Source organism: Molothrus ater, chromosome 8 (assembly GCF_012460135.2).
Source record: "Molothrus ater isolate BHLD 08-10-18 breed brown headed cowbird chromosome 8, BPBGC_Mater_1.1, whole genome shotgun sequence".
Classification (NCBI taxonomy): domain Eukaryota; kingdom Metazoa; phylum Chordata; class Aves; order Passeriformes; family Icteridae; genus Molothrus; species Molothrus ater.
In genome coordinates, this window is record NC_050485.2 from 22,991,277 (window position 1) to 23,005,936 (window position 14,660).

General features: G+C 51.3%; 1 protein-coding gene and 1 long non-coding RNA gene across 3 annotated transcripts in view; both read right to left on the minus strand.

The window, feature by feature from the left end:
• The window catches only part of SLF2 (SMC5-SMC6 complex localization factor 2), a 37,953-nt gene extending 23,583 nt beyond the window's left edge, over positions 1-14,370 (minus strand). The window contains exons 1-2 of one of the 2 annotated variants that reach the window (XM_036385484.2): positions 14,150-14,370; positions 374-417 (exon numbers count right to left, since the gene is read on the minus strand). In XM_036385484.2, coding sequence (XP_036241377.1) covers positions 374-417; positions 14,150-14,259 — 154 coding nt within the window. In that variant the 5' untranslated portion in view covers positions 14,260-14,370. Of the gene's footprint in view, positions 1-373; positions 2,655-14,149 lie in introns of those variants that run through there. The other variant, XM_054515553.1, reaches the window with a different exon arrangement.
• Positions 2,647-7,328, minus strand: LOC129046740 (uncharacterized). Its single transcript, XR_008508501.1, has 3 exons — positions 7,317-7,328; positions 6,348-6,421; positions 2,647-2,972 (listed from the first exon to the last, which is right to left on the minus strand). It is a non-coding gene; the product is annotated as an uncharacterized LOC129046740 (long non-coding RNA).
• Positions 14,371-14,660: the final 290 nt, after the last annotated feature.

Below are 14,660 nucleotides of genomic sequence, written 5' to 3' on the forward strand. Positions count from 1 at the left end.
TATTACTTGATATTTTCTCTCTCTCACATATAATCCAAAATTAACTAACTTAATCATCCAGTTTTGCTACTGCCATGCAAAGAATCACATGACCTATGATGCAACTTCACTTGTTATAAACAATCTGCCATAAGCATGAGACAGAACTTTAAATAATAATTACATCACTATTTGAAGAAATTAATTAAAACAGGAAATTGATATTTTCAGTTACATTATTTGAAAAATTTAAATGTGGTCATTTTGACACATTTGGTAAACTATACTCATTATGTTGCTGCTCCACTACAGAATGAAATTGGATTATCAGTCTGGATGCTAACATAATTATAATTCATATAAATATCTTCCACTTAGAAAAAAACATATTTACCTGGACTTAAAACTGGCTTGAAGAACTCTGTAATCAACTGGTTTCTGAAGAGAAAACATAATTTTATCTTTATAAAAGAACAATAAATAAATGCCCATTCAGTGAATGTTACATAATTAAAATACTACAAATTACTTCTACAGATTTTCTTTAGTGCCAGCAGCTCTTATTTCTGATAAATCAGAAAAAGCATCATCTGTCTTCACCTTCTAGCCTTTGCTCTGCTTGGCTAATGAAGTTAAACGTGTCCGTTTCCTCACTCCAACTGTTTTCTTTATAATCCTGGTAAATCTTAACCACCTTTCCACCTTAAACTAAAGCTGTCCTGAATGGGACTGACCTCATCTGCACCCAGGATCCCAGGTGAGACCTCACCAGCACATTGTGATGACATGATGTCATTTAACAACCTCCCCATGTCCACCATCACTCTGAGCTGCTAACTCAAGCTAGCATCTATCTCACCCAGCTTCCAACAGCGAGCAGCCTACTGCCACCTACCAGGTAATTACTAGCTTGAAATCAGAGGTTTTTTCTCTGGCAAAAACAAGTGGGACATGAGAACGCCAGGGCATTCTTCACTGAAGAACATCACTTCTAAAAATGGGCAGGTTGGCTGAACAAGGTGCACTTTGAGCAACAAAACGCATCACAATCTCTGAATTTGGTATCTTCATCTTCCTCCACACAGCTTGCTAATGACTTTAAGGCTATACTGAGTGCCTGCTTTGGAAGTGTCTGGAAGTTCAAACAAAGTATTGATGTGAGCACAATTGTTCACATTGTTGCAAGAACAGCAGAGGTGGTGTCCAAGTTTAGTTGTCTTTCTGTGCCTTCCAAGGCAAAGTTACATAGTTGTTGCCTGAGTAACAGTGATAACAAAGGCAAAACCTACTTACTCCAGAAACTAAATTAACATATACAAGTATCCATACATGACTGTGTCCCCAAAGATTCAGTAACCATATTCGAAGTTTAGGCCAGAAGAACCCACTGTGGTTATTTTTATCAGGAGTGTGTGCAGAATATGAAGATGACAAACTTCAAAAAATGAAATTAATCTGGATCTCATTTTGAATCTGTAAGATTGTAACCATCAATTTTTCATTTTCTGACACAGCATTTGCATTGTTAGCACCTACAGAAATACAAAAAGCTGTTTATAATGCACTGATACTTCTTAAATCAGGATACTGGCAAGCACTGATATTTGAAGATACTGTAACTCGGCGAAAAGTAACCTGTAATCAGAATCTGTGGGTGCACAAAACTGGGTTTGGCTTACCAAAGACAGCAGAGAAACTACTTGTCAAAGACTGGCTGCCTCCAGCTTATCTCAACTCAGTTTGACATAGGACAAAATATGTGTGTTCTTCCCACATATTACAGCAACAGTGTTAAATTGTGGACACCAGGCTCTCAACTCCATTAGACAAGTTTAATGGCATAAATCAGTTACCTAGTGGTAGCTTAAGCTGGTGCCTCAAAAAAGGGACCACAAACAGAAATCCCTGGGCAATCTAAACTACCCACCAGTCCAGATCAATAGTGATTTTATGGTCTGGAATCTTGTCAGTCATCATTGGTGAAGCTGTGGCTGTTTTTAAGGGGGGCCCGGCTGAAGGGATTTAGAGAATCCAGCCACCTTCAGCTACACCGGCACTCCCCTGGCACGAAGCCAGAAGCATGTGCCGACCGTGGGTGGGGTGAGAGGAAACAGTCACCGATATTGAAGCAACCACGCCGCAGGAGTGAAGAAAAGAGACGGCCCTCCTCTGCTGGGTGAATTAACTTGGTTTAATCCAGGGTAGGGGAAGTGCAGGGTGGCCACCCAAAGGTGGCGAGCGGAGGAGGAGCCCCGGGCCCCTCCGGGGACCAGGTTTTACAGGGAAGGGGTGGGTACACAAGAAACCAATCACAGAACGAAAATTTGCATACATTGAAGACTGATGGGTGGTGTGGATCAATGGGGATAGGTCAGGGGAGGAGCCCAGGCCTACCAGCCAATCACTCGACACCCTAGCTGGAAGATTCTGGAACTTGGGGCGGGGTGCCAGTGATTGGCAGAAGGCCTGGGGAGGGGGTACAAGGACAAATAAGGGATAATGAGGGAAAATGAGGAGGGGAAAACCGTGATTGACATAACTGGGGGTTTGAGCCAGACCAACTTGCCAAGCTAGGAGAGGGGGGAACGGAACAAACCAAACACAAACCACAACATCTCCCCCTTTTTTGTTTAAAAAGAAAAGGAAGGGAGAAAACAAACGGTCCCTTATAATCAGGCGGCAGTTGTCTCTTGTGCTGTTTTAAAGTCCAGGCTTCCACCGCTCACGCTTTCAGAGTCTGAAGTCGAGGCAGGGTCCTCCTCGACATCTGAAAGCTCCAGATGGTTTATGTTGGCCGCTGAGGCATTCAGCAGAAGTCTCTTAACCAATCCCCACATTAGGGAGCAGGCGATGACAATTGCGAATATAACTAAAACAAAATATAAGACGGACCGAACTATGGACCCGGCCCATCCTGACAGTCCCCAGCCTCGATAAGGGGGACTGTCAGGAGGGTAATGATGGTCATCGGGTCCATGCAGGCGGGAGATCAACTAAAAAGAAACAGAAATATAAATTAAGAAGGTCTGGCTCGAGAGGGGGGGGTCAGGACCGTGGTCAATGGTGGCTCACCCACCAGTTCCTCCGTTTCCGCCGCCAGCACGCCTCTGCTACCTGTGGGACCGGTTCTGGTCTTGCACCCCGCTTAGGGCGGAAGGGCTTGACCCACTTTGATGGAATCCATCTCGGACCTGAGGGAGTGGACACGCAAGCGTAACCCCTACCCCAGGTCACGAGATCAAATGGCCCCTCCGTTTTCCAGGTCTCCGGATCCTTAATGAGGACCGGGGGCCTGGCCCTAGGTCGCAGCTCCTCGTGCTTCCCGAAGTGTCGCACTATGGGCGGGTTGAGATTTTCAAAGGAGCAATTTAGAAAGTTGATAGTATACAACGCCCGTGCGAGACGGATGTGAGGGGACTCCACCTTCACTGCCGAATGCTGTTGCTCCAAAATCCTTTTAAGGCTCTGGTGGGTCCTCTCCACCACGGCTTGGCCTGTCGGGGAATAGGGGATGCCGGTCTTGTGTTCTATTCCCCATTGCTGTAGGAAGCTCCGCAGTTCCTTGGATTTGTAAGCTGGGCCGTTATCTGTTTTGATTACCTTAGGGATGCCCAGGACCGCGAATGCCTGAAGCATATGCTTCCTGCAATCCGCAGCCCTCTCACCTGTGTGGGCAGAGGCAAAGACAGCACCAGAGAAAGTGTCCACAGAGACACGTACAAACTTAAAGCGGCCGAATGATGGATAATGGGTTACGTCCATCTGCCACACCTCGCAGCTGGACAAACCACGGGGGTTAGCTCCGAGAGGGACAGAAGGGAGCTGGTGGGACTGGCAGTGAGGACATGTAGCCACAATGGCCTTGGCCTGTTCGCGCGTCAGATGGAACTGCCGAACCAGGCCAGGCGCATTCTGATGGAACAACTGGTGGCTGATCTTGGCTTGACTGAAGAGATCAGGGAGCGGGGCCACTTGAACAGGGGCGGCAAGGGCATCGGCACGCCGGTTGCCCTCCGCTATGAACCCCGGCAAATCGGTGTGTGATCTCACGTGCATGACATAAAAGGGTTGCTCTCGGTGGGAGACCAATTGAACCAATTTGGAGAGCAAGTCGTACAATTTTGGGTTTGACACCTCCTGCAGCACAGCATTTTCAGCTCTGGACACTACACCCGCTACATAGGCTGAATCCGTAACTAAATTGAAAGGTCCAGGGAACCTCTCAAAGGCTCTGACGACTGCGTCCAACTCGGCAATTTGAGGTGAACCTTCAACCTCGGTGACATCGGACTCCCACTCCCGAGTTTGGGGATTCCTCCAAGTCATGACTGACTTGTGGGATCTTCCAGACGCATCAGTAAAAATGGTCATTGCCTTTAGAGGAGTTCTGCTCTGGATCGATTTTATAGATAATACGAACTCCTGATTGAATAATTTATGGGCCGGCCGATCAACACTAATTTGGCCGGAGTAGCTATCTAGAGCAAACTGCAAAGCTGCATTTGTTTGCAGGAGGCTGTCAATTACCTTTTGTTTTAGGTGGCCCGAATTTAATTTAAGAGGAATGTATATGCACGCAAGATCAACGCCTGCCAGCTCTCTGATCCTCAGCCTAGCTTTCCGGATCAACTCTGCCACCAGTTCAGCGGGCTGTGTCATTCTCTTGGACCGATGGTGGCTGAGGAACACCCACTCAATGATTAAGAGGGGGTCACTCGAGCCCCGGTCCCTGCCTTTGGTGGCGTTGTCCCACTGAAAAATCACCCCGTGGAGGTGTGGCAGTTTGCCGCAAATAATGAATTTAAATGGCAGGCCCGGATGACAGCGGTGGGCCTGCCTAGCCGAAATGAGTCTCTGGATTTTCTCTAGTGCAATCCTCGCCTCTGGGGTAAGGGTCCTGGGAGAACTTAGCTCCTCTCCCCCTTTCAATAAATTGAAAAGGGGGGCCAGGTCTTCTGTTGGTATGCCCAGCCAAGGTCTTACCCAATTCAAAGATCCACACAGCTGGTGAACATCCGCCAAGGTTTTGATAGTTGTTACAATAGCCAATTTCTGAGGAACAATGGTCCTCTTAGTAATTTCCAGGCCCAGATACTTCCAAGGCGGCACCCTTTGAATTTTTTCCTGTTGGAGCTCGAACCCTGCAGCAACCAGCGCATCGACTGTCAGGTCAAGGGCGTGGCCAAGTATGTCAGCGGTCGGGGCACACACCAGGATGTCATCCATGTAATGGTAAATGATGGCATCGTTTACCACTGCACGTATTGGGGACAGCAAGGAAGCGACGTACCATTGGCAGATCACTGGGCTGCACTTTAGGCCTTGTGGAAGGACCCGCCAATGGTAGCGCTTGCTTGGGGACTCACGGTTGATGGAAGGAACCGTGAACGCAAAACGCGGGGCATCGTCCGGGTGGAGGGGAATTTGAAAAAAGCAATCCTTTATATCAATCACAGCCAATTCCCAATTTTGTGGGAGCATCGTTGGGGAGGGCATCCCTGGTTGGAGAGGCCCCATATCTTCTATAATGTTGTTGATTTGGCGGAGGTCGTGGAGAAGCCGCCACTTGTCCTTATTGGGCTTTTTGATGACAAACACGGGAGAATTCCACGGTGACGTGGTCTCCACGATATTGCCCTTAAGTAGTTGCTCCTCAACGAGCTCCTTGAGCGCCGCCAATTTCTGTTTATTAAGCGGCCACTGCACTACCTGGACTGGCTTATCTGATTTCCAATTGAGCTTCCAGGTAGGGCGCTCATCAGTGACCGCCGCCCGAAAAACCTGGGGAGCCGCTGGAAGGTCAATTCGGGCTCCCCACTGGGCTAGGAGGTCTCTCCCCCACAGGGGCTCCGTATAATCTAAAACGAATGGGCGTATAGAAGCCAATTGCCCATCAGGCCCCGTAATTTGCACGATGCTCTTAGATTGTCTGGCCAATTGTAAACCCCCAACACCACGGACGTGTCCAGGCGCGGTTTGCAACTCCCAATGCGACGGCCACTCCCGAGAAGGAATGACCGTGACATCCGCCCCAGTGTCCAAAAGGCCTTTTAGCTGTTTGCCTTCCCCCCCTTTTGTAATATAACAATCGAGGCAAGGTCTTTCGTGCCCCAAAACCTGGGCCCATGCGATGGTCGGCGTGGTGTTTTCTGATGTTTGATATAAATCCCAGGTTATTTCAGGCACTGGGATTGCCTGAGCTACAATCTGCCCTTTAGGCAAAAAGATGGGGGGCTGGACACAGTGCAGGCCGACGGCGAACACCCCCGGGTCCGATGGTAAGAGGCCCGGGATAATGTTCACCGTCGGTGGTGTGTGCTTAGTATCACCGACCACAACATACTTGCAGCGAATCCGTCCCCAGTTACCTGGGCACTCCGGGTCGACAGCAACGAGTTGAAAGTCGGAGGTCCTTAGGTGGAGAGCCTCCGAGAGCCGCAACCTATAGGGTGCAAAAGCAGAAGCGGCCGTTAGTACAGGTCTTGTTTGAATTGGTAAAACAGAAGTCAAGTCCGGTAAGTATTGGTCACATTTAGTTGGCGGCGGTCCCTGATCTCCCTTCCCCCTACGCGATGATGATAAATGGCCCGCCTGATTTTTGTCAGCGCGCAGGGGGGCACTGCGCTCCGATTTTGGTTTTTTGGGGGGTTGGCCCCCAACTGTCCCTGCTCCCTTTTAAATTTGTAAAATTCTGCCCGTAGGGGGCAGTCCGGCATCCAATGTCCAGTCCTCCCACACAAATGGCAGGGTGCGGAGGACTTCGACGAAACAGCTGCTGCAACACCCTGCTCGGTGGAGGGCTCTTCTGCCGCGGCGACCCGGGGAGGTTGAATCCTCCTCTTTTCGCTGTCCCTGGTGGTCAGTAGCGGGACCTTACGCGCGCACACTTCCAACATATCAGCCATCTGCGGTGCCGGGTGGAGGGGCAGGCTGAGGATGGCATCCCTGCATGCCTGGTTGGCATTTGAGGACGCCACCTCCCGCAAGATGGTGCTTCTAGCTCCTTCGTCCGACACCTGATGTTCAATGGCCTTCCTCAACTTCTCCACGAAGTCAAGGAAGGCCTCGTCTGGACCCTGAGAGATTCTAGAAAAGGCAGTTGGGGGCGCGCCCCCCGGCAGCAACAAAAAGGCTTTTTCTGCGGCAGCTGCCGACGCTTTAAGAGCCTCCCGGGGAAGGGTACTCGCCTGGGAGTACCCATCTTCCCAGTCCCCGGTCCCCAGGAGCTGGTCGATGGCCAAAGGGCGACCTGTGAAATCAACTCCCGATTGGGGTTGACTCCACAGGCTTGGGAGGGCTTCAGTCACCCCCCTCCTCCAGACGGCTTCCCACATTACCCGCTCGGATGGATTCAGCAGGCAAGTGAAAAGCCGCCGGACATCGAAGGGGGTGATCTCTGCTTCGGAGAGTGTTGCTTCCAAAACTCCCCGGAAGTATTCACTCTCCCGGCCGTACTCCTTTTGGGCTTTGACCAGCTCCTTAATTTGTGAATGACTTAATGGGACCCATTGGCGACGCACTCCCCCACCCGCTTCTGGCTGGTAAACAACCGGAGCCGCCGATGGTACAGTGGCCGGCTCCGGTTCCCGGCCTTTGGCCCCCCCCCCCCCCGGGCCCCGAACCGTGGGAACCGGAGGGAGGGGCGTGGGAACCGGAAGAAGGGGAGGAGGGGGCGTGGCGGGAGACTGGGCGGCCCGATGACGAGGGGCCGTCCCCGGAGGCGGGAGCAGGAGGCGGGGCACAGTGGCAAGCGGTGGGCGGGGAAAGGGGCGGGATTGTGGGAGGAACGATGGGAGGAGCTATCATGGGAAAGGGAGGCGGGGAAACGAGATGGGAGGGGTCAGATAGAGGGTGGAGCTGGGGGGAGGTCGGGAGGGAAGGGGCGGGGAAAGGGGAGTGGCCGAGAGGCAGGAAGGGGTTGGAACTTGGAAGAAAAGGATTCTGGGATGAGGATGGGGGTTTTCCCGCCATCTCGACCATGCGGTCGCCTCCATTTTGGGCCACGCCGCGGCCATCTTGTGAAACCAGAGGCGACCCGGGGCAAACTGGGGATTCAACGAACTGGGGTACATAACTCTGGGGTTTGGGGACAGGAGCAGGGGAGGCAGGACAAGTCGAGGAGCCCCCGAGAGTTTGGCCAGAACTCTCGGGGCGGGGGGACCGGGTATTCTGGAGAGGGCCAGGGGATGATGGAACGCCCTGCGCCTGGCTGGTCTGGGGGGGTGCCCCCTTCAGAATCCCGGTTTTAAGTTTGGGCGTACGGGAAGGGGTATTCGGGACAGAGGGTGAGGAAACCGAACTGGGGTGCGAAACCGAACTGGGGCAACGTTTAACTCGAACTGTGGCCTGTTCTGAGCTCCCTTCTTCTTTTAATATTTTTCTAATTTGGGCAACAAGCCTGGCCAATTGTATGAGGGAAGCGTCGCCTGGCCTGAACAACTCCGAGAGTCGAGTTTTAACCCTCCGCCAAAAGGCCGGATTTTTGATCAGGTCAGGCGAAACCTCCGGGAACTCAGAAGAGACCCATTTTATTAATTTTTCAACAACAGGTTTTTCATAAACAATTCCCCCCCCAACAAGGATTCCCTCAACTTGGATAATAAGTCTCTTTTGGGCAGTGGACAGCTTAGCACCCATAGCTAGTAGAGACTTCCCACGAAGTCAAATGTCCACTACTAAGAACTTCGAGCCCTATCTGCCACGCAAAAGGGAAAACGAAAACTAAAAGGTGACCACCCACCGGCCCCTGCCTGTAAAATCAAGGGAGGGCGGCAGAACACCCTGGGGACTGGGGAGGACGACAGGGAGAGCGGCGAAACACTCACGTGTCCGGTGGGCTATCAAAGGAAAGCGCGGCGAAGCGGGTCCTGCGGCCGGACGGCTCGGGGTGCTCGAGGTCCCGTCCGGTCCCCGGGGAGCGCTGCCTCAGAGGGCCTGCTCACCTCGGGGTGCTGCTGCGTCCAAAGGACGGAGTCCAAAATCCGTAGGGTCCTTGCGAAGATTGTAAGTCCAGGCTCTACTGGTCCCAAATCCGGCCGACCAGGAGCAGGCAATCGATGCAGAGGGGCCCCACGTGGGCGCCAGCAACTGAAGCTGTGGCTGTTTTTAAGGGGGGCCCGGCTGAAGGGATTTAGAGAATCCAGCCACCTTCAGCTACACCGGCACTCCCCTGGCACGAAGCCAGAAGCATGTGCCGACCGTGGGTGGGGTGAGAGGAAACAGTCACCGATATTGAAGCAACCACGCCGCAGGAGTGAAGAAAAGAGACGGCCCTCCTCTGCTGGGTGAATTAACTTGGTTTAATCCAGGGTAGGGGAAGTGCAGGGTGGCCACCCAAAGGTGGCGAGCGGAGGAGGAGCCCCGGGCCCCTCCGGGGACCAGGTTTTACAGGGAAGGGGTGGGTACACAAGAAACCAATCACAGAACGAAAATTTGCATACATTGAAGACTGATGGGTGGTGTGGATCAATGGGGATAGGTCAGGGGAGGAGCCCAGGCCTACCAGCCAATCACTCGACACCCTAGCTGGAAGATTCTGGAACTTGGGGCGGGGTGCCGGTGATTGGCAGAAGGCCTGGGGAGGGGGTACAAGGACAAATAAGGGATAATGAGGGAAAATGAGGAGGGGAAAACCGTGATTGACATAACTGGGGGTTTGAGCCAGACCAACTTGCCAAGCTAGGAGAGGGGGGAACGGAACAAACCAAACACAAACCACAACAATTGGTTCACTGTTTTGCTACCCAGCAGTGCTCTGTGGTCATATTCACACCCTCCTAGGCTGTTTCGGGGGAATTTCAGTTGGTTCCGTGGTCCATGTTGTAAATATGGTTGTTACTGTTCATGTACCACTATTTATGGGCTGTCCACTCCAGCTATTAATTTTAAAGTAATATTTAAGCCATTAACATTGTCTAGTCTAACAACTGTTAATGTTCAGGTTGTTAGCCCCAGGTTTTGCTATAGTCCATCTTTGACTCACTCAGCAGAGCTTGTAGTTCAAGTAGAGTTCAACCTGCAGCCTAACAACTCTTGCTATTTCTATCACTCAGCTACTTTTAAATACGAGAAAAATTTCAGCACACAGGATTCCTGTATTTCAGTTCAGCAGAAGAACCAAAGACTTAAATGCAGGTTTATTCACTGTAACTGCTGCTGACTGATTTGTTTTCCTGCCCTAGTCCTCCCTGCACTCCACACTGGCCTCACCTGCTTGCAGCAAAGCCCTCTCCACCTCGCATTCCTCAGGACACACCCGGTGCTTGCTTGGGCTGCTCTCAAGCCGCAAAATCATCCGGTGCCCAGAGCTTTCCACACTGCCTATCCTCCAAACCCTTCCTCTTCTCCTAACTGAGATACTGTACACTTCTTTCTTCCCCATTAAAGCCCCAGCTGCACACGAAGCACTGCTGGCAGGCCACATCTCATCTTCAGTTACCACCCACACTCCTCTCTGCACCTAAATCTTGCAGACAAATGGCGAGAAATGTTAAAAGGTCACTGACTCAAACAAGCAATACTGCTGAGGCCCAGGTTTGCACCCCTCAATGGAAGGGGGGAAGGAGAGGGTTTTTGTGTGTGGTGTTGAAACCTCTGATGTGCCCAAGACAGAAGAGGGTGTACGCCCACATCCGGAGCACGACCACGACAAAACAAGCTGAGGCTTGAGCCAGACAAGGGACAAGGACGATAAGGCACAGACCCTGTGGGGGTGGGAAAATGCTTTTTATCACACCAATGTCCTCCCTTACACAACTGGCTCAGGTGCAAAACAGCACCCCCCACCCAGGGGGAGGTATTGGCATATTCACACGTAGGCTGAAGGTATTTATCCCTTCTGATAAGGAATAATGTGAGAAAACATTATGTGAGAAACACTGGTCAAAGATGTGGTCATAAACCATCAAAGACCCCCGAAGTGCCCCCAGACTCATTTCTGGGACCTTGCAACAGAGAGTGTTAAATTCACCCTCTCCAAGGGAGGTACCTGGGCATTCCCACCCGAACACCCTTTAACCCACTGAACTCTGCATTTTGGGGCCTTCCCACATCCCTGACTGATCAAGACTTCAAGTTCCACTTCGCCCAGCAGACATTGGAATTGCAACAATCAAATCTCATCACTGGGTCCATGGTGCTGATACCTCTGCAATCTACTCCTATCCTTGCTTTTTCTCTCTTTTCCTTATATATTTCCTTAAGTGGTTTCTTTATATTTTTATATTGTCATATTACTAGAGATAACAACCAAAATGGCTACATACCTCATTTCCATTGCAACCAAATCATCATAAAATAAATCCTATGTGGGCATATATATAAACACCAGGTATTCAGTGTTCTTTCCCTCTAATCTGCCCCAAGGGACCAATTAACAAGAACCTCAGTTACTCCGGCCTTTGGGGGCAGCTTGTAACAAAACCAAAACCCAAGGCCTTCTGCCATCCCTGTCCTTGTTTCCACAGCCATTGATTCCAAATGACTGCTTCTGTCCTTCCCATAGTGTTCTTTTTGCTGTCTTTTATTATAAATCCAAGAGCTTTGTAACAGAATTTCTGTTTATCCCATAATTATGCAAAACAACAGGGAGTGAAGGCACTTCCCTTCTCCCTCAAGTTTAATTTGAATGAAGACATGGCGAGTGATTTGTCTTAGGCAGCTTGTTTGGAAGTGCTAATCCACCAATATTTTCTCCTCTGAGTTTGTAACTCTGCTTTTTGAAGTGCAAGGAACTGTCCAGCCAAAGTTCTGCATGGTGTCTCAGACAAGGAAGTGTAGTAGAAACTTCAGACAAAAGCAAAGGGTGGAGAAAAGAAAAAAAGAAAGAATTCAATACAGTACAAGGAAGAACGTGAAAAAGAATTGGGCCATACAACTTGCCTTTTACATACATGTGAAAGTACAAGGAGAAATGTGATTTTCTATGTGAATGGGGCCATAACTGTTCACAAACAGTTCACAGGAGAATCTCCACCCTTTAGTTGAAGGCTACTGTGTTTCACTCTTTTGCTAACATGAAAATCACAGTTGTTTATCTTCCTGAACCACTATACAGCTCTGGTTAACACTTTTCAGCAATATATATAAATTCAGCAAGACCTTTTATCCCAAATAAAAATTATCACATCATATTTTGTGAAATCTCAGCTTGACTAGGACACCAAGGAGACCACTAAAAATCCAAAAGAAAATGCAAAACCCATAAATACATTATCCGACCCAACAACAGAAAAAAGCTGCATGACCAGGAGATGAACCTAACAGACCTTCCAGGCCTTTCAAAACTAAGGACACAGCCTGCATGGAAGAGGGAAGGAGGAAATACTTTCATTTGTCTTAAAAAACAACCCCCTAAGCATTTCGTAAAAGCTGTTACTGTTTACAGCCATATTCGTGGTTATCTCTGGCTGGATTAAAACAACCCTTTTAAAAAGTTGTATTGGAAACACTAGCAATAGCTCCAAGATAGCACATTCTCATAACGTAGGAATAAACTACAAAAAGCTACTACATCTTTGACAACATAGAGCATCTTGGAAAGCTCTGTAAAAAGAGCAAAACCAAACAAACACCCAAAACCAAAGAAAAACACAACAAAACCAGCCAAAACAGAAACTCACATAGAAAAATTCAGTCTTTCAGACAACTGCAACAAAACTGAAATTGCAGTTTCAATTCACTTTCTTATGCAAAAAGTAAGATTGAAACAGTGAATGTTTGCGGCATCATGTGTTTTAAAATGTTTATATGAGTTTGGTTGTAAAGCTGGTTATCCCTTTTATAAGTTAAAGATATGGTTTGGTTCTCGGCTCCCCCTCACCATGGTTTCTCCCTGTTTACCCCTTGTTTTCCTGCCAATGGCTTGTCCCTCGATGTGACCCCTTGATCCTTCCCTTTATGCCCTTATAAGTTTATCTCCTCCCTCCTGGTGCTGCCCACTTCCTCTGTATCATTTATTACCACCCCCCTCCCTTTATTTCTCACGAGAATTTTCCGTGAAAATCATCCCTTACTCGATGTATGATTTGCCTCCAGAGCCCCTTCCCTCCCCTATGTGATGGATGCTCACTGGTCCAGTTGTGTCCCGCGTTCCTCCCCTGAGCTTCGTTTATTGCTCACCTCGTGTCTCCTGCTATCACGCCCACTCCCTTTATCAGTGCCTCCTCAAGCCCTTCCCCTCTGACACGGTCCCTGGTCCCGTCTGGGAAGTAAATCTCCTTGGCATCCATACGAGTGTCCAGTCTCTCCTTCCTTTATCTCGGGACTTCATAGCTACGCTCTCACCTGCACCACCCACGCCGCAGACGGCACCACTACCCGAGGTTTTCGAGGAGAACCCGGGAGTGGCCGGGTTGTGGCCCCCTCCGGCCACACACCGGGAGCGGCTAGCCGGCATTTGTCCGGCTCCCGTGGCCGCAGAGCAGGCTACAAACGTTTACCCTGTCCCTTTCATTTAAATGACAGTGCCATCAAAACAGAGGATCTGAACAAAGTAAAGTGCTACTAACAGCATAAGAAAATTGTGACTTGTCTCTTTCTGCAAGAAACAGTACAGCAGCCTCTGAAAAACCTCAAATCTTTGGCAGAATTTGAATTGCTAGTTAGCAGACAAGTTTGTCAAGTCTAAAAACACACTATTTAAGGCTGTCACTGACAGCCCGTGTTTTCCCGGGGCAGTGTCCCCCAGCACCGTTAGGAGCAGGTCCCGGCCGGAGCAGGTTCGGGAGCTGAACCGACAGCCCAAGTTCTCGGTTAGACCGAACCGCTGGAGCCGTCGGGCTGCGCAGGTGGGCTGGGTAACGCCCGGGCAGGGCTGGGAGGGCACAGGGGGGACGGCCCCGGCATCCTGAAGGATGCGCTGGGAATGCCAGCCTGAACTCTGCTGGACACTCCCCTCAGACTCCGGGACGCTGCCAGACCCCCTGGCCAACGAACAGCGGCACCACGAGCCGGTTCCGATGGGGAGGCCCCGGCCGGGCCCCTCGGCGGCTGCAACACCGGGGCAGGCTCCCGGCGATGCTCCCGGGGAGCTCCCGGTAACCCCCACCGAGCCGACCCCCGCCACCCACCCTGGGCAGCGCAGCGCACACCGGCAGCCGGGGCGCCCCACTAGGCGGGCTCGGTGCCCTGCGACGACTGCGACCGCTCCTCTCCCGCGCCCCGCCCGTACCTGCAGTCCTGGGCCGCCTCTCTGCCCGCGGCCGCCGGCGTAACATGGCGGCGGGACATGGCGAAGGGCGGGCCCGGAGACGGCAGCCCCTCGCCGAGTGGTCGGGTCATGGCACGGGCGGCACGGCGGGGCCCGAGCGGAGGAGGGGAGCGGCCGCCGCCGGCAGCATCGCCAGGAGCGCGGCTCGAACGCCCCAGACGGCCGGAACGCCCAGCGCGGCCGCAGGTTACGGGCGGTAGCTAACGGGCTCCGCTCTTCCTTTTTCAATGGGCGCAGACTCTGATTGGCTGAACGCCTGCAGCAGCTGCGTCTTCCATTGGTTTCTTTCCGGCGGGGGGCGGGACGTGCAGCCGGATCGTAGCTGTGATTGGCTGCTGCGGAGCGCAGGGCGGGAGCGCCGTTCCGTGTCCGAGGGAGGAAGGGTTGTTTGGCGCCTTGATCTCGTGCCGGTCCCCCGCCCGCGCTGCCGCTCTCTGATTGGTGCGTTCAGGACGGGCCCCGCCCCCGCCGC